Source organism: Pongo pygmaeus, chromosome 5 (assembly GCF_028885625.2).
Source record: "Pongo pygmaeus isolate AG05252 chromosome 5, NHGRI_mPonPyg2-v2.0_pri, whole genome shotgun sequence".
NCBI classification, from domain to species: Eukaryota; Metazoa; Chordata; class Mammalia; order Primates; family Hominidae; genus Pongo; species Pongo pygmaeus.
This window is the reverse complement of record NC_072378.2, coordinates 167,896,924-167,916,960: the sequence shown is the minus strand read 5'-3', so window position 1 is coordinate 167,916,960 and position 20,037 is coordinate 167,896,924. Positions and strand designations below refer to the sequence as shown.

The 20,037-nt window shown below is 47.9% G+C and overlaps 1 protein-coding gene across 1 annotated transcript; it reads right to left on the bottom strand.

Moving 5' to 3' along the window:
- Positions 1-444: 444 nt before the first annotated feature.
- Positions 445-10,037, bottom strand: LOC129039293 (T-complex protein 10A homolog 2-like). Its single transcript, XM_054492962.1, has 7 exons — positions 9,975-10,037; positions 8,349-8,564; positions 5,186-5,323; positions 3,777-3,935; positions 3,198-3,309; positions 1,579-1,679; positions 445-585 (listed from the first exon to the last, which is right to left on the bottom strand). The coding sequence occupies exons 1-7, from the start codon at positions 10,035-10,037 to the stop codon at positions 445-447; spliced, it is 930 nt and encodes a 309-aa protein (XP_054348937.1).
- Positions 10,038-20,037: the final 10,000 nt, after the last annotated feature.

Genomic DNA, 20,037 nt, shown 5'->3' with positions numbered 1-20,037 from the left:
ACTCAGCAAAGCAAGCCTGAGGCCGACTCCCAGTTTCTAGCAGGCCAACAAGAGGAGCAAGATGAATGAACTGTTGAGCTGAAGAAGCGATGATGTGCTGCCCCAAGCAGGACTGGGTCTCCTTGGAGCTCACAAAACACTGTAGCTGCAGCCGCAGCCGGTGCCTCTTCTGACCCCTTCCTGAGTCAATGCCGACCACCGCCACCTTGATGCGTCCTTCCGGAACTGAGCTCTCCTCAAGGGCTAAAATGTGGTGGCTGGAAGATATTTGAGGCTATAGTTTTGGGGTTTTTTTAAGTATTTAATGCAAATCTTCCTCCTGAAAAGTCTATTGCTTTATATACTGGGAATAAACTGGCAGTCAACAATGGTAGAAATGTCTGGCCTCCAGGTCAGGGCCCCATGGCCTGTCTGGAGGGAGCGGCGTGCAGAGCTCCTGGAAATTCACTTGGAGAAACCGGACCGCCGGCAGTCATCTGCCTTGCCATTTGGATGTCGTTTTTCTTCCTGTACTTCCTCCTTTTTCATCTTAGTGTCCATGGCTTGTACTATTTCCAGGGAAGATGGTGGGTTTACAGGAAGATTCTGCAGAAAGTGTATAATCCTAGTCTCCCGTGGTCTCCATGAACACTGCAGTATGAGGCGGGAGAAATGCACCTTGCCCTGGCATTTTGCAGCCTCTGCCTCTAAGTCGGTGGGCGCGGCTGAGCCCCGGACAGTCAGCACCAGGACTTTGGACCATGTTTTGTGTTTTATTAAAGTGCTTATCTCCCACTTGTATGTTTGGTCTGCAGTCAGGGTGGCCACAATGACAACTGCCACATTTAACACCTGATAGAAACAACACACAGAGACACCACTTGCCGTGGCTGCAGCGCTCTTTCTAAATGCAGATCATTAGCCCGGAGGCTTCCAGGTGAACTCATTAGCTGGATCCTCAAACAAAATAAAATCCCAAGAAAAATGTTCCCACTCGTCCCCCTACTGAAGATGTCGGAGGCGGCAGAACAGAATGTGGGCTTTTCTTGGGAGAACAGAAAACAAGCGGGACCTGTGTTCTGAGACTTCCCCGCCAGGTGCCTACTTTTACATCATACGTAAGTTCACAGCCTGAATTTCCTGCCGTAGAGAAAATAATTTCATTTTATGGACTTCTTTTGTAAAATATAGCATGTTACAAGTGGGCCCCTAGCTAGGGCTTAGAAGTATGTTTGCTATTCTTGCCTTCGAGTCTGTTAATGTCAAATGAGAACTGTAAATCAAAATGATAAAAAATGAAACTTTGACTTGGGGAACTCTTAAGTCATAAAAAACATTAATCTTGTTTGACTATGTGCTAAATGAAACCAACTTAAATCTATAAAAAAAAGTCTGTGTTTGAAAGGCTGAACTTCAGGAAATAAAGAGACATTTGGAATCATCTTAATTTTCTGTTCTTGCTGAGAAGATGGGAAGATGCAACCATCTCGTGACACCCGCTCCGAATCTCACTTCCCCAGGAAGAAAAGGTCACCTTCTCATGTCTCCCTGAGGGGAACCGGGTGGGCCACCCTCGCAGAAGCCACTCAACCCACCTACCTGCAGCTCTGCAATGTTTGGGGAAGAACCGGCCAACTCGTCAGGTGGAACATGGCTGAGAAATCCGCCTTCAGAACTCTCAGAGACTGATGAACTTCTGTCTAAAAAGCAAAAAGTTAAATTTAAAGGGACAGTGCATATACATTGTGGAAATATCATTATCCTAATGCGATTGCTAAATCCAATTTAAGTGAATGGATGCACATGTTCTCTCTTGTTCATGAGATCACTATACACATGTCAGGTCAGTTCAACAACAAGTGATCCTGTAAGGAACATTAATTCTTTAATGAATACACTCAGTCAGTATTTCTTGGGCATCACTCTCTCTCGAGTGTTCTGATGGATCAGGTGATTCACGGATGGAAAGGCACTGCCTCGGCCCCGAAGCTGCTCATGGTCCTGCAGGAGCCAGACACGGGAGAGAAAAGCCAGATGCCTGTGCCATTGGCTTATGGGACCTATGAAGGGACAGGGGCCGTGGTGAAGGAGCATCACAGGCTTCCAGGAGAGCCAGGGATGGGGGGGGGTTCCCCAGGATGGCGTCACTGTCAGCTGAGATGATGCCTGGAGGTTGTGGAGGTTGTGGAAGACAAGGCCTCCAGTTCTGCCCGGCACCAGCAAGCAAACTAAAGTCTCGTCTGGGGGCCTGAAGAGGAGGGGGGCAGCAGGAACAAGGTGGCCAGGCTAGTGCAGACCTTATGGGAAGGGCTTCCCCACCCCGCAGAGGAGCGCAGAGGGGACTGTGAGGGCATGCAGGGCCTGGGGTGGTCTGAAGCAGATGATGGCACCGGCCTCACCTCTGTGAAGCTCCCTGCAGAGGCCATGAAGCAGCCTGGGGGGCAGGAGGCCCGGGGAGCAGACTGGGGAGGAAGACAGTGCTGGGCTCTGCCCTGCAGGGCCACACAGGCATGGGCCGAGGATGGGAAGGAGTCCAGGTGCCAGGCAGCCCAGGGCGAGTGGTGCCCACAGGGTTGGGCTGTGCTGTGCATAAGGACTACACCTGAGGCTCGGCCACCGCATGGGCTCCGTTTCGTTACCCAGACAGGTTCCTGAGGGGGTCGTGAAGCTGCTATGGTCATTTTCTGGCAGCGACATGAAGAAGGAGTTCTTTCCTGACTCACCCAGGGGCACTCTTGGCTCCTCCCGGTGGGACCCTCAATGCAGAAAGCACCCATAGCCACACAGACAGAGCTGGGGCTCGGGAAAAAGGCTTGGGCAGGTGCCGGATGAGAGGGCGCTCCATCAGGGTGGCAGCAACGCCACAGGCGGGCAAAGGAGAAAAGGGAACAAATCCCGTAAGTCCGCCCAGGCCCAGCCAGATGCCTTCAGCTGGGAGTGTGCTCAGGGGGAAGCGGCCGGTAGGATTCGGAACCTCCAGCCACGGCCCCTGGAGACCGGCATGTGGGCTGTGTGTGGGGTGGAGGGCCAGGGGTGTCAGCAAGACTCCCAAGTGAGGACCCAACAAGGGAATTGGACAAAAGGTGGTCAGAAATTAGGCAGCTCCATGAAGGACATGTCCTTGCTGTAGTAAGATGTTCTGCTCACGCGTATCCACAAGAAAGCCCCACATTTTACAGGAAGCATGGAAACAGTTAGGAGTCCCCAACCCTGCTCACCAGCTCCTCCAGCTGCTGCCATCTGCTCCTGCAGTGTGGCGGCCTGGGAAGCCTGCACTGGTGATTTTCTGCCACTGGAGTTTTGCAGACTTCCGGAAGATGGATGCATAACCTGGGGCAAAGACAGTCAGAGGCCCCCTTGTCACAAGGTCCCTGCAGCCAGCAATGCCTCGAGCCCAAAGGCTGGGAGCACGAAGCCATCTTCAGCCATCCACGATTTCCAGCAAGACCCCAGGGTTCACCCAACAGCCCTGCACTCAGCACTACAAGGTAGATCAATTCTTTTAAAGACTCTGCAGAAATATAACAATTACAGAGCTCGGGAAAGCAATTGATTTTTAAAACCCAATTCAAGTTTTTTGCTTTTTAAAACCCAATTCAATTTATTTGCTTTTATAGCATTAAAGACATGTCTGCAGAAATTCAAAGTTTTATCTATAGAAACATAATTAGGTTAATAAACTACTAGGTCTATTTTGAATAACAAGTTGAGTACTCTTATTAGACCTAAGTGGAACTTCATCTGAATCTGAATTTTCCATGTGGCCAGTGTAGAGTGACCCAGGTTTCCGAGGTCACCTTTCCGTCTTCAGACACCCCCCGTCTTTCTGCACCGGGACTCGGCCTTCCAGTGGGTGCTGGACTTCTGTCTTGACATCTCCCAGGAGGACTTTTCTCTCTACCTTCCTGTGGTGGTGTTTTCCCCGAGTTAATTCTTTCTGTCTTTAAACTCATTGGCTGAAAATAAATGTGGTTGCATTAGTAACCATCATATTATTTTAAAATATTAAGCAACACATCACACCAGCTGCCACAGAATCTAGAGGATTTTACCCCTGCTTCCTACAGAAGGACACACGAGGCATCCACACTCTCATTCCCCATTTTACAGCCACGCTCTTGAGGAATTCAGGGACAGTATGGCTGACATTGTAGAATAAAGTCAACAGTGAAATGAAGTAGTTGAAACTCAATTCAAAAATGCATAATAAAAATAATGTTCCACCTTATGTGCTATTTAAAAATTCATGGTTTTGATGCGTGGATAAAACACCCATTCAGTTATCTATTTACTCGTACGTTGCCCGGCATGCGTGTGATTAACTCAGGTCAATGAGGAAGCGTGAGAGAAGTCCGCATCTCACAGGAGGCTGGACCTATGCAGTCCGTCCTGGGACTTTCGATGTTTTGTGCTCATAGGATCTGAAAGGCTATTTTCCTACTTGTGACAAATGCTAGGAGTAGATTTCTGATCTTCCTTCAGGGAATAAAGTGTTATCTGCTCAGCAGTTGCTTTGGGAAAGAATGCGAGGAGATAAATCATCTTCAGGAGTTGGGGGGCAGTCTTCTCCATCCACATCAACCCAGTATCAGTTGCTGGCTGAGGACTCACGAGATTTGCTTCCTGAGTGTGAGGCTGACACAAAGCTGGGAAGGGAAGAGACACACTGGCCAGCAGAATGTTCTAAAGAGGAGCTAATTTTAACAAGGAAAAATGTGATGGAGACAAAATAGCATCCTGCACTGTGGCCCCCAAGCAAGCAGCGCAGCCCCCGTTCAGAGGAGTCCACGCTGACAAGCAGCAGGTGCAAGACCGCAGTGCAGAAACAGGGAGCGTGGGAGGCTGCGAGCCCCCAGACGCACGGGCCATGGCGCATGGCGAGAGTGCCATGCATATCACCTCCATGGGTGGCACCCACGGAAACAAAGCCCCCGAGTCCACTCGGCCCCAGCCAGACACTTGCTGCCGTGAGTGTGCTCAGAGGGAAGCAGCTGGGAGGACTTGGAATCTGCTCTACAGCAGGAAGTGCTGTGGTTTAGGATCTTGTTTGAAAGGCATGCACCCATGCCCTTGGAAAAACGCAAGACTCCAGGGAGCACCACGCTCACCCAGGGAGGTGAAACTGCCTGGTGAGAAGCTGATGGGATGTGTGTGTTTGCGTACAGAACCTCTGCTGCTCTTCACGATGATAAGCACGAAGGGTCACCTTTGGAGGAGCTAAGTTGTTAGATGACAGTCTTTGTCCCAGGAGAGTGGCACTCTGACTCTTGCGGCCAGGGTATTTGGGCATTGTCTCTTCATCAGCTGACAGAGGAGAAATTTTTCCAAAAGCAGGTTCCAATGCCTAAAAGACAAAATGTGGGGCAAATGTTCACATTTTCAAAGGTAAGATAAATTCAAATTTTAATACAATCCAAAATAATTGGAATGTCCTAGAAAAAATTAGGGTACAAGGTGGGGGGACTTGGCCTGGGTTTTTCCCCTAACATGTTGATAAGAACAGAAACCCTCACCCAACGTTTGTGAAGGAAGCTTTGTGGAGCCCATGTTTGCTTTGTATTTCTTATTGTAGTTCCTTGTTTCAGAATGATCACAGGATCCCAAAGGCTACAGAATGAACAATACCCAACATATCTTCCTTCGGGCTCATGTATGTGTCTTCAATGGAGAATGTGGTAACGGAGGAAGAAAATGTGATGCTCCTTCTAGTGTTGTCCCTACAACTTGTCTAAGATTCAAAATGCAAATTCCCAACTTCCCCTGTTATCAGCAGACTGACCTGGAACAGCGTGATCCTTCAGGTGGAAGGAGGTGTGTTAGGTCTGGAATGTTTAATTATTCACCGCTCTCCCCTCTGAGAAGGAGGAGGGAGTGAGAAGGGGAGAGGGTTGCTATGAATGAACCCTTAATACCAGATCCAGAGTGGCTCACCCACACAGCCGTGCCCGCGTTCCAAGGGTGCTCATGCCTCAGCCTTTTAGATACTCAGTCCCTAAAACTGCGACTACACACAGATACTCCTACGCAAATTTAAAGTGTGGAATTCACATATCCCATCCTTTCTTCAAATCAGGTATGCTCTTGTGAGCATAGATCCTCTTCCTATAAATAGCCCCATGGTGACCAGTACAATGCACAGAATCAAAAAAAAATTTGGAAATTCACCAAGCTCTAATCTCGAAATAAGAGAATGATCGTAACTGTAGGGAGTGTGAAGACTGAATGAGACTTCATTGACTCTTGGGGTTATTGTTACGGTTACATTTCGACCAACATACAATGACCTAAATGGGGCAGTAGATACTATTTTTTAGGAACTGGCATACAGTATATGCAGGGAAAAATCCCTGTGGGTCTTACAGGTTCTCCTCACAGAAGGTGGACAATCCCAGCCAGTATTTATGGCAATTTCTCCCTCTCTACCTCTGATGGAGGAACAGCCTGCCCGGCTTCCACTCTTCCTTCCGCAGAAGGACTGGGCGCTTTGCTGTGCTGAGAGGCTAAACCTGCTTTCCTTCTGAGGCAGCAGAAGCCATCTCCATGGAAACAAAGCTCTCGCAGAGCTCCCGAAGAGTGGGAATAACTTCCACGATTTCCCGTAATTTCTTGTAGAGGAATTTGTGGCTGTTCTTGCCATGCTGGGAGGACCGACCACAGAGCAGGCTCCTCTGGAATGTATTCCGTGGGTGCCTGTGTGTGTGTGCGTGTGTGTGCGTGTGTGTGTTGTAATCACTGTGTCGTATGGGAAATATTCTAAGTCCTGGAAGTACCGATTTAAAAGTTCACACAATAAGTGCAGATAGGAAATGTTGGTACTTTTCTTAACCCACTGAGAAATATCCCCACTTACATTTGGAGGGTGTTCACGTGGTTCCATGTGTCCTGACCTGTACGTATAATTTTAATGATTCAAGTTGTTTAGACCCACGTGCGGGAAACAGAGCCCAGACAAGGCGGTGATAACACTGGCCACATTCACACTCTCTTAGGCTCGGTCTTTGAGCCATGCGTTCAAACTCGAAAGCTCAGTGTTCTATAAAGGCAGGTGGGTGCTGGGAGGCACTGACTACTTCAGCATGAGAATGCTAGTTCTTCCTTTGGGATAGAGCAGGGCAGTGATATGGGACGGGCGCAGGAAAGTCCTGGGTAGAGAAGGGCAGGTCCCTGGCTAGGGCTCCACCCCCGGGCCTGTGCCCAGGGACCTAGGCATTTCTGCTTTCGTACCCAAATGTAGCATTTCCAAGACCACCCTGGCCCGCCACACTCCCATCTTGTGCCTGTGAAAACCCCGAGACCCTAGTGGGCAGAGACACAAGTGGCTGGCAGTGAGAGGAACACACTGGCAGATGCCAGCAAGCCATTGACTGGCAGAATGACAGGGAGATCGGTCAGGGCGGTCAAAGGAGAGCCCGGCCGCTGGGCTGCCCAACTCCAGGTGAAAACCACCTTCCCACTCCATCTCGGTTCTGGCTCCCCCGTCTGCTGAGAGCTACCATCACCCAGTAAAAAACTTGCACCCATCCTCCAAGCCCACGTGTGATCTGATTTTTCAGGTACACCAAGGCAGGAACCCAGGATACAGAAAGCCCTCTGTCCTAGTGATGTGCAGAGGGTCTAACTGAGCTGATAAACACAAGCTGCCTACAGATAGCTAAACTGAAAGAACGCCCTGTAACACACGCCCACTGGGGCTTCAGCTGTAAACATTCACCCCTAGACACTGCCATGGGGTTGGAGCCGCACAGCCTGCCCGTCTCTACGCTCCCCTAGAAGTTTGAGCTGTGGGACACTGAAGAAGCGAGCCACACCCCCATCACATACCCTGGGAGGGGGACAAGGGAACTTTTCCCGTTTCAACAGGTCTCTATCGCATTCTACACAGCTGTCCTAGAGAATGAACAGAAGGACACCGGGCCACTGAGCTGGCTCTGGAGTCACCCTGGGTTCAAATCCCAGCTCCGCATTCTCCAACCCATGGCCTTGATGGAGTTCGTAATAGGATCCATTTCACAGGGTCGTCGTAGAGAGTAAGACGGTGAAGCTCCCTACCTAGCCCGTGTAAACTCCACAGTAAGAGTTTGCTGCTGTTGTCCTGAGACATCATGGGATGTCTTAGAATTCTAGACGTGAGACGCGCAGCCTGGAGGCGGCTGTGCTTCTGTCTGCTGGAGCGCCTGGTGAGAGGCCTGATGTATTCAGTTCTTTAATCTTTACTTGTGGGAAATGGAGTTGATGGAAAGATAGCAAGCCCTCCCACCACCTGGAGCATGAGAGATACCACGTCACCCAGCAACAAAGCCCACATCTTTACGGGCATGCTATTTTTACACAATGCAAATGATACAAAAACACAAATGCGCTTTTGGTACCGGAGTGTGTGATTCTTGCCCCACGTGTGGGGATGCTGCAGGTTTCTTCCTGGCTTTCCACTGCTGCCGCTGCCGACCTCTCAGCTCTTCTCGGAGCTCCAGGTTCTGCTTCCTCAAGGCATCTATATGACTCTGGAGTTTTCTGTGAACATCAGCCCACAGCAACTCCTGTCTCCCAAGCTCTTGGTGGAGTCTGGTGATCTGCTGCTGTAATGACTGTTATTGGGAAGAGAACACCAGAAAACCTCTCAGACGCACAACCAGCACATTCATCTGCAAAATACTCAAGCCCTCTCTCATGTAAGACCAACATTATTTCTGGACAAAAAGACACCTGATGAGAAAAACAGGACAACCACAGCCTTTCTTTCTTTCTTTTTTTTAATTTTTATTTATTTATTTATTTATTTTTTGGCACTCTGTCACTCTGTCACCCAGGCTGGAGTGAAGTGGCATGATCTCACTTCACTGAAGCTTCAACTTCATGAGCTCAAGTGATCCTTCTGCCTCAGCCTCCGATGTAGCTGGGACTACAGGCATGCACAACCACACTTGGCTAATTTTTGCATTTTTAGTAGAGATGGGGTTTCACCATGTTGCCCAGACTGGTCTCAAACTCCTGGGCTCAAGCGATCCACCTGCCTTGGCCTCCCAAAGTGCTGGGATTACAGGCATAAGCTACCATGCCTGGCCACAGCTTTATTCTTATTAAGTAGTGTTTATTATGAGTTAGTCTACATGATATAACCAGATAAAGATGGTTAGTGAATCATGATTCTTTGTTAAAACACTACAGCAATAAGAGGCTGGCATTCTTTTTCCTTCCTGTTTTTCTTTTTCTTTTTTTTTTTTTTGGAGGCAGGGTCCTGCTCTGTTGCTCCGATTGGAGTGCAGTGGCACAATCTCAACTCACTGCAACCTCCACTTCCCAGGTTCAAGCAATTCTGGTGCCTCAGCATCCTGAGTAGCTGTGATTCCAGGTACATGCCACCACACCTGGCTAATTTTTGGATTTTTAGTAGAGACGAGGGTTTGCCATGTTGGCCAGGCTGGTCTCAAACACCGTGCTGGCATGGATGTATGGTTGACAGTTTAAAAATTATGGAAGCCACTGCATTTTCAACCTGACATGTTAGCCTTCCCCTGGCATCCTTCATTGGACCGTAGAGCCTCCAGCCTTGCTCTGAGAATAAGTGGGATCATGGTAGAGGTACAGCCCTGCACTGCGTGGCCCTGGCCACAGAGACTCATGGCACTTTCATGAGAGTAAGCACTGTCCAACAGGGCCCAGTGAGGAAGGTGGTTGCTGGGATGATGTGAGGCATGTCAACCTGATTTTCTTTAATAAAGTTTTTAAAGTCTGGTACCTTCTCCTGGATTAGAAGAGAAAAACTGGAATGTTAATATTTTCTTTAACTCCCTGTCCTGCCTCCCATCAACAAAGAGAGAAGGTTGCAGAGGAGAAAAGAGCCACGTGCCCCTCTGAGAGGAAGTTCAGCATCAGCGTCCCGGGGTGGCGCATTCCTACGGGGGTCTGGCGAGGGAAAGTCCAATGACAGGCCTCAGGGATAGGAATCAGGGTCCCGCCTGGTGGGACTAACTCTGTCCCCACAGAGGTCAGGTCACCGGCATCTCCCCGGCATTGCCGTCCTCCCTGGGGACCTCGGCGGCCGCAGCTGTCTTCTCCATGGCAGCCCCAGCTCCTGGGCATGGGTTCTCCGGGTGGGTGCCCTCCTTGGGCTCCCCAGTCTCAAGCTGACCCTCCAGCACCCTGGTTGGGAAGGGAAGAGCTACGGCAATACCTGAATGCAGCCCCCTACCCCGTCAGTGTGGGCTGAAGGCCCCAGCCTCAACCTAAGGGCGAGCAGGAACCACAGCCTCTCTTCTCCCCCAGGGTCCTGTACATATTCCCAAAGCTGAAGCTGACGAGGTGAAAGGACACCACAGTGGAAGGGACTGAGTGGTCCACACCTGGCTCTCCACCATGCTCCATGGAAAACACTTCGGTTCCTAGAATATCAGCCTGACACCTAACACACTCTCATCACCCACAGACAGAGGGACTGAGTGGTCCACACCTGGCTCTCCATCATCCTCTATGAAAAATGCTTTAGATCCTAGAAGATCAGCCTGACACCTAATGCACTCTGGTCATCCAGAGAAGGGGGTGACCGGGGTGTGAGCTGGCATGAGTGGGATGTGAGTGGGGTGTGAGCGGGTGTGAGGGGAATGTGAATGGGTGTGAGCAGATGTGAGCAGGATGGTGTCGGGGTGTGAGTGGGATGTGTGTGGATGGTCACGTGTGGCCCTGAGGGAACTCTTAGCCCTTTAATCAGCACCACTGGATCAACACCCACTTGGAGGGGCACAGGGAGACCCCACACTGCGTTGAGTCTGAGTCTTGAACCATCAGGATGACATTTGTGAATTCATGGTGAAGACGTTGAAAGGAAACACCTTTTTATAGGTACAGCATTTATGCCAGTTCTAGGAAGCTCACAGCAATCAGAAAACTAAAGCAAAAGAGAAAACGTAAAGCTTCCTGCAAGCCTGCAGGGTCCTCTCTGAAAGCTGCTCCCAACCCTGCCTCACCCTCTCGGTTTTAGGAAGCGAGTGGCCCCCAAAGAAACCCCGACTGTTTATTCATAAACTTCTCACTGTATACAAACCTGAGAATGAGCAGTTTAACCACAGTGATCGGAGAAATGGTGTTTAAAAGAAAGTCTCTGGAAGCAAATCAAAGGTCAAGAGCAAGACCTACCAGTAACCGGATCCCTGGCCGTTCCTTCCCCGCGGGGATTGAGACAGTTTCTGTGGAAATGGGCGGGGGTCCCCGGTCCTCACAGCCCTGAGAAAGCTTCTTCTTTCCTGTTCCTCTGAGGGGATACCCCAGTGTCCTCGGCCCCACCAAACTCGTGACCCCCTCAGTCCGGGGAAGACCCCTTCCCTCAGGCCCACTACTAGACTTCGTCACCTCACCTGGTCCCTGCCAGTCTCTTCTGCCAGGACCGGATCTTCTGGGCCGTGTCCCCACAGCTGTCACCAAGTTCTCCTGCCTCATCTCCAGAGACCAGAGAGCAGCAGACAGTTCCAACGGACTTTCTGTCCTAAAGGGGCAAGAGCGTGTCACTCAACGTCAGCACTGGACCAGCTCAGATAATAATTAAACATCCCAAACCTGCAATTCTAACAAAGAAGCTCATTGTCAGTGGAATCCTTCCATCCACAAAGGACACTGGAGACAGTCAAACTGCCCCTCCCCATTGACAAAAACCATGTGTTTAATATCAAGTCTTCAATACCCAACGTGTAGTAAGAGCTCATTTCTCTGAGCATACATTCTTGAAGAAATATAAACTTTCTTTGGATGTCAAATTATTTACTAGAAAAAACATTTTTATGAAGGGAAAATAATATATGTGAGTTTAAATAGGAGACAGGATTCAAATTTTCATCATTTCACAAAATGCATCTCCATCTGAATTGTCGTGTGCTTTTTGTGTTAGAGAAGAGAATGAGGAGCAAGCAAGAGTCCATGTTCCTGTTAAGCCCTGGCCGTCCTTCTCATCCACGGTCCTGCCTGTGGAGAACACACCTGGGGCTCCTCTGAGCCTGCTTGTGCTGTGTGTCACTCGGATAGTTCCGCAACCGACTCGCGTGCAACAGGCAGTAAACACCGATGTCGTGAATGAACGAAGAAACTACCACAAAGAGGAAACGAGGCACTTTTGTCCCTGCACGTCATTCTAACCATGGGATTGTGGGTCCTGAGGTGTGTGAGGGGTTGTGTGTGTGTCCCGAGATGTGTGAGAGGCTGTATATGTGTCCTGAGGTGTGTGAGGGTTATGTGTCCTGAGGTGTGTGAGGGTTGTATGTGTCCTGAGGTATGTGAGGGTTGTGTGTGTGTCCTGAGGTGTGTGAGGTGTTGTGTGTGTGTTCTGAGGTGTGTGAGAGTTGTGTGTGTGTCCTGAGGTGTGTGAGGGGTTGTGTGTGTGTCCTGAGGTGTGTGAGGGGTTGTGTGTGTGTCCTGAGGTGTGTGAGGTGTTGTGTGTGTGTCCTGAGGTGTGTGAGGTGTTGTATGTGTGTCCTGAGGTGTGTGAGGTGTTGTGTGTGTGTTCTGAGGTGCGTGAGGGTTGTGTGTGTGTCCTGAGGTGTGTGAGGGGTTGTGTGTGTGTCCTGAGGTGTGTGAGGTGTTTTTGTGTGTCCTGACGTGTGTGAGGTGTTGTGTGTGTCCTGAGGTGTGTGAGGTGTTGTGTGTGTGTCCTGAGGTGTGTGAGGGTTGTGTTAGTTTCTGTGCTCCTCTCAGGTGCCACACTGGCTGGTCTCGAACTTCTGGATTCAAGTGATCCACCTGCCTCAGCCTCTTAAACTGCTGAGATTACACACTCTTTAAACATGTTCTCTGTACAATATTTTGTAAAAATTGAGAATAAGGAAAGACATTGCCCCTTTAAACAAGGTGGTAAGGCAACATATAAAAACTACTCAATACACATTAGTGAATACTTCCATTAATTACATTCTAAAGTTTTTTTGTTTAAAATGATTGGGGGAGTACATTATGCTCTTCAAGATAATGAACAGAGAAAAATGTCCAATGATTGCTAGCCATCCCGATAATGTATTTACTCTATGTTGTGTTATTTTGTTTTTGCAGTAGGACCCAAGTGATCAGAAAGGATATCACATAGTCAGTGATCAGCTGAGACTAAGTACGGACAGGGGAAGAAGGTAACTTAGACCTAAAGGGACCTGGGGTCAGGAGACATTTCTAGATAAGCCCATCAGCCAGATAACGTCAACCCATGACTTCCGACACCAATGCTGAAAAGGCCACAGAGGAGACAGGATCCTGAGAAGATTTTTAATATCTGAAAGTTCTTGTATTAAAAGAAGTGGAAAGTTTCTTGATATGTGTATGAAGGCCAAGACTGAGATAGTGGTACTGAGGGTGGGATGATACCACGTTGAGGCTGGGAGTTTTATTTCTTTTAAATCTTTCTGTAGGTGTACCTCTGTGGAGTCCTACCACTTCTAAACCATAGTTACAATGCCAATAAATACATTGAACAATGTTCCTGCTGCTCGTGGGTGTCATGCTCTTCCTCATAGCTCTATCGGAACCCTTTATTGCTCATGACCTTGTGTCCATATCATGCTATCTGATTATTCATCATTTTTCCTGGATCTGCTTGATATGAAATGTGGATACAGCTATGTTTGAAGAAACATGTTATAGGAAAAGAAACTCTGACCTCAGAATCTGAGGATTTGTATAATTTGGCCTTTACACAAAAGAATTATGTAATTTTGGACAAGTCCCTTAATACAGTATTTGAACTTAATTTATTGCCCCTTCTAGGTCTAAACCCTCAGCTGTGAGTAGTAATTTGCAGCATGATGGTGAGGTGAAATGACAGAGGCTCATGGCATGTCGTTGCAGAATATCCACTAGACTTTCACAAGTCACCAGTCATGGATTTCAGGATCTGACTGCTTGTCATCTTGGGAGACGTCAAGATCTGACTGCTTGTCTTCATGGGAGATGTCAGGATCTGAGTGCTTGTCACCACGGGAGACATCAGGATCTGACTGCTTGTCATCTTGGGAGACGTCAGGATCTGACTGCTTGTCATCACGGGAGACGTCAGGATCTGACTGCTTGTCATCTTGGGAGATGTCAGGATCTGAGTGCTTGTTACCACGGGAGACATCAGGATCTGACTGCTTGTCATCTTGGGAGACGTCAGGATCTGACTGCTTGTCTTCATGGGAGACGTCAGGTACAGCTTAACAATTAGCTAAGGGGTTCATCTGACATATACCTCTAATTACTGCTTTAGCTAAAAGCCCCCAGGAAAGACACAGGTTTACTGCATCATATGAACCTGTGGTAAATATTCTGTGACCTGATGCTTATCCAGTCAGAGTTCTGTTAGCCAGAACCAAATAGTTGCAAGAAAAATGAAAACTAATGTTCATAATATTAGTGTTGAAATACTACAAAATCATGGGACTTTTCAGTCATCAGTGAAGGTAAAAGCTTAATGCAACATGTTTCTATTCTGTTACTTGTTATTTTCTAATTCATTAACTGTAAACTAATCAACAACCTCCAGTTCCTAGCACTGTGCAGCCATTGCAAGGCTTAAAGACGAGTATGAGACATGGTTCCGGGTGCCTGAGAAGTCAGGGTTTAGTGAGAGAGATGAAGAGACTGTACTAGGACAATTAGCACCTAGATATTAATAGCATGGTGCTGAGCAGAGTGTTTCACACAAGAAGGGACACCTTTTCAGGTCTTGAGCTGAGGCAGTTTTCTGTAGGATCAGAGACAGAGAAGGGATATTTCCAAAGGAAGGTGGTCAACCAAAGCCCAGGAGGAAGCAGTGGGTGTCTCCTCACCTGTGTTTCTGCACCTGCGCTTCCTTACCTGTGCCTCCTCACCTGCACTTCCTCACCTTTGCCTCGTCACCCGTACTTCTTCAACTGCGCCTCCTCACCTGTACTTCCTCATCTGTGCCTCCTCACCTGCGCCTCGTCACCTGTACTTCCTCATCTGCGCCTCCCTACCTGCACCTCGTCACACCTGTGCCTCCTCACCTGTGCCTCCTCACCACGCCTCCTCACCTGCACCTCGTCACCTGTACTTCCTCATCTGTGCCTCTTCACCTGCGCCTCCTCACCTGTACTTCCTCATCTGCACCTCCTCACCTGCACATCCTCACCTGTGCCTCCTCACCTGCGCCTCCTCACCACGCCTCCTCACCTGCACCTCGTCACCTGTACTTCCTCATCTGTGCCTCCTCGCCTGCACCTCGTCACCTGTACTTCCTCACCTGCACCTCCTCACCTGTGCCTCGTCACCTGTACTTCCTCATCTGCGCCTCGTCACCTTTGCCTCCTCACCTGCGCCTCCTGAGAACTCACTCATTATCACGAGAACAGCACCAAAGGGGAAATCTGCCCCCATGATCCAATCATCTCCTACCAGGCCCCTTCTCCAACATTGGGGATTACAATTCGACATGACATTTGGGCGGGAACACAAATCCAAACCATATCATTGCTAACCCCCTGCTCACCTCTCTTCCAGGTTCTGAGTTCCTGAATGTATCCTCCGTCTACATGAGAGAGGGGGCTCTGGTCCTGACTTGGCTTCCTCCTGTCTTTGCTGATGGAAGCTGGGTTTTGATGAGAAACTTCTCCTGGCATGCTAAGGTCTACTGACAGCAAATGTAAAGTCTTAGAGGTCGAAGGCCTTGATGACTGCCTTTCCTGACCGTGCACTGTTTCTAGTGAGTTTAATTTAATACAAAGCAAAACAAGTTTGATAATAGCCTCTGGCTGACTGCTGGAACCCACCACACACAGGAATTCATGACTGAGGGACAGCAGGGGCACTTCTCTCATCACACATGATGCACAGGCCACCCAGGGAGGCACTTCATCTCCAGGTTGACAGTTCCTGGCTGACTCGGGTCTGCCACCTGGAAGAGCGTCTGTAATTCTGTATTGCAAAACAGAAAATAATGTGCAGAATACATTCTTTAAAACAGAAGTACAAAGTACGTGGAGGCGCCTTTATCATATTCCACATCCTCAACTTTATTTGCTTTTTTCTTCTCTTCCATGGATCTTCCTATTTCTGCATCATGATGAGAGTGTTTTAATTTTTATAACCGAAGAGTACACTTTAGTATCTCATTTTAAATGATGGTGTTCCATACTTTTACTTCTTCTTCCAAAACACAATTACAGAAATTTCTTCAAGTTCTAAGAAAAATACTGTGTCTTTCCTTTTCCCAGTATGTTCCCTATACCCATAGGTGTCCTTCAAATACTGCTTAAGACATTCCCTATTGAGAAGGCCCCGGCCAGCTAGCTGTTCCCGGTGCTCCTGCCTCCACGTTCATGGATTGTGGGTCCTGGCGGAATGTGGCTCCATGGACAGAGGGTCTCTGCTTCACACCCCACTGCACCCCCAGGGCGGGAGAGGTGCTTGCGTGGAGGAGCTATTCGATACATTTAGTTAATGAACAAGCAAATGAATGAACAAAATATTGTTTAAAGTATCCATGTTACACCAAAAATATAATGCAATTTTCTGATGTCTTAAATCAAATTCTCCAGTAGCAATTAACATAACAAGAACTCACCTTTTTAAACCTACTCTTATTGTTCACTGATAATGTGCTATCACTTTTACTTCTCTTTATAGCTTCCTGTTGGAATGTCCACGTTGGAAGATCTACGTAGGGGTTTTCCATTATTTTAAGCTTAAAACACTATGTTTATGTTAACCCTGTTGAAATAAAACTGAAAAAAATATGAAAAAAAAAGCCGTTTTTACTAACAAGCACATTTGCACATTTTACGTTTCAACAGTGTTGGAGTCCCAATACAATTATTCAACTTTCATTAAAATTTTATTTTGTAGGACTGAAATTTTTTCTATAACAATATAATTATGTTCAAAATGATTTCTTATACATGAAATGCTGATTTCATTAGTAACTCATTTCTTTGACTGTCTTCACATTGTAGAAATATTATGAGGCTGCTAAAATTATTTTATTCCAAACTATACATGTAACTGCCTCATGGGTTCCTCCTGCTCACTACACAAAGACCATGGATTGCAGTCAAAAAAGAGTTTAATTGACACAAGGCCCCCAACGCCATGCAAGAGACAGAGTTATTCCTCAAATCAGTCTCACGGAAAGCTCAGAGGTTACGGGTTTTTCAAAGGTAGCTTGGCGGGAAGGGGTGGGGTAGCTAGGCCACGGGGGCTTGCTGCTTACTGGGGGGTGCAGTCATAGGCATGTGGGAACGGGTCCTTTTGTGTGCTCAGTCACTTCTGGGTGGGGCCACAGGAGCTGTTGCCGGATTGAGTCTCCAATCCAGGTGGAGCCAGGCGGAGGCATCTGTGTCACACATGCAGAAAAACTTAAAACGATATCTCAAAGGGACAATCTTAGGTTCTACAACAGTGATGTTACCTGCAGGAGTAACTGGGGAAGTTGCATACCGTGTGACCTCCAGAATCACTCATGTCTACACCTTAGCAGAATTCAGGCTCCTCCTCTCCCCTAGCCTGGTGGTCACTCATTAGCTTTACAAAGGTCGTTGAGCTTTGGGGAAGGGCTATTATCATTTCAATTACAAACTATTTATCTCCCAAAGCTAGCCCAGCCGGAGCCCAGGAATAATTAAGGCAGCATGAAAGCTAAAGGCCAGAGGGGGCTGGCTAGATCAAGATCTCCCCCAGTCACAATTTTCTCACTGATTTAATTTTTGCCAAGATGGTTTCAGAAACTCAAACATGTGCTCAGAACCGTCACAGGACTTGCAACTTCTAACTTCCGAGATTGTACATCGCCTCTGACCACTCCCAGCTTCTTTTTCTACAATGATTCCTTTTTTTTTTTTTTTTTTTTAAATGACCATAGCTCCTTTCTCCTGAAGCTCAATTTCCCTGTGGCTGGAGGTGAAAACAAGACAAGAGAAATGAGGGGTTAGCAAGACCTGGACCTGGGAGGGGAGCCAGGTTTAGGAAAATCAGGTGTTCCTGCAGTAAAAGGAAACTGTGGCATTAAAGGGACTGACGATAGTTTGGATATGAGAGCAAGAAAAGAAAATGAAATGCAATGAACTTGTGAGAGTCGACAAGAAAGTTACTGACTGTGGTTGAAAAAAATGGGGAGCCCTTCCAGCTCGCTATAAATATCTCACAACTGGGTGTCAGTCCAAACTGCACCATTTGGTAAGCTCCCCGCTATTTTGCAGACCTTCGTCAAAGTGAAACATTTCACAGGGATTTGGGCCATGAGAAGCATGCTGCCTAACCTCCTGACCACAGGGTGGACAAAGGCCAACTGAAGAAACAGCACGCCTCTTATCATGTTCTTCTGGAAGAAAGTGCAAGGAGCACCACATTCTGCCCGAACAAGGGTCAGAACTGCCTCATCATGGGAACATCTGCTCAGTATCCTGCCGGGCGCAAGCCATACTGCCCGTACCCCTCCTGCCCATACCTCTACATTGCCCCAGCCTGTAAGCCGCAGTGGGCACTGGCATTGGGCTGGTCCCCCACTTCTGTAGGTTTTATGCTGGACATAAAGTCTGCGTTTGCTGTCAAACCACCTTCTTTCTGTGTGTGTGTCTTTCTTTAACCCTCGCCTTTCCTTCAAAATCTAACACTGGTCACACACAGTGGGCAGTCCCCTCTGCCCAACTGGACCTTCCCTGCCCAGAGCTTCCCCCGTCCCTCAGCCCCTTAGCTGACTTCTCTTTGCTCTCCTGTCTCCATGACACCTCTCTCATGACACCCACCCCCACTGCAGATGCACCTTCTAGCTAATTGTATCATATTGTTCTCCACAAGTCTGTTCCCACCTTGGTCTTCCCCGCTAGCACATAAGCCCCTTAAATTCAGAGTGTGCTATTGTCAGAGGCATTTGAGCCAGAGCAACTCCATCTTGAATGGGGGCTGGGGAAAATAAGGCTGAGACCTACTGGGCTGCATTCCCAGATGGTTAGGCGTCCTTAGTCACAGGATGGGATACGAGGTCAGCACAAGGTACAGGCCACAAAGACCTTGCTGATAAACGGATGTGGTAAAGAAGCTGGCCAAAACCTACCAAAACCAAGATGGTAACAAAAGTGAGCTCTGCTCATCCTCACTATTCATTGTACGCTCATTAGAATACATTAGCGTGCTAAAAAGACACTCCCACCAGCGCCATGACAGTTTACAAATGTCATGGCAACATCAGGAAGTTACCCCACATGGTCTAAAAAGGGGAGGAACCCTCAGTTTCAGGAATTACCCACCCCTTTTTCAGAAAAATCATGAATAATCCACCCCTTGTTTAGCATATAATCAAGAAATAACCATAAAAATAGCCAACTAGCAGGCCTTGGGCCTGCTCTGCCTATGGAGTAGCCACTCTTCTCTTTCTTAATAAACTTGCTTTCACTTTACTCTATGAATTCATCATGAATACTTTCTTGCACGAGGTCCAAGAACCCTTTCTTGGGGTCCGGATCAGGACCCCTTTCTGGTAACAGTATAAGCATTAGTATTCTCAGTATAAAATGAGTAACACGCATTGTGTTTTAAATTTGTTGAATAAATAAGAAAAGAGCTAAACTTTTCCCAAAAGGCAAAGTTAAAGAGGTCTGATCTTGGCCCTCAGTAGCCAGGAGGTCATCTCTTGTGTTTTAAATTTGTTGAATAAATAAGAAAAGAGCTAAACTTTTTCCAAAAGCAAAGTTAAAGAGGTCTGATCTTGGCCCTCAGTAGCCAGGAGGTCATCTCTTGTGTTTTAAATTTGTTGAATAAATAAGAAAAGAGCTAAACTTTTCCCAAAAGGCAAAGTTAAAGAGGTCTGATCTTGGCCCTCAGTAGCCAGGAGGTCATCTCTTGTGTTTTAAATTTGTTGAATAAATAAGAAAAGAGCTAAATTTTTCCCAAAAGGCAAAGTTAAAGAGGTCTGATCTTGGCCCTCAGTAGCCAGGAGGTCATCTCCCAGGCTTTAGGATGTCATGTCCAGTGGAGATGTCTTTGTTTGCCTGGGGACCCTCAGCCAGACAGACAGTAATAATGTGGTTGAGGGTGGGGGCTTTGGTCCTGCCGCTTTAGCTCAGCCCCCAGAGCAGCTAGAGACTAAACACAGCCTCACAG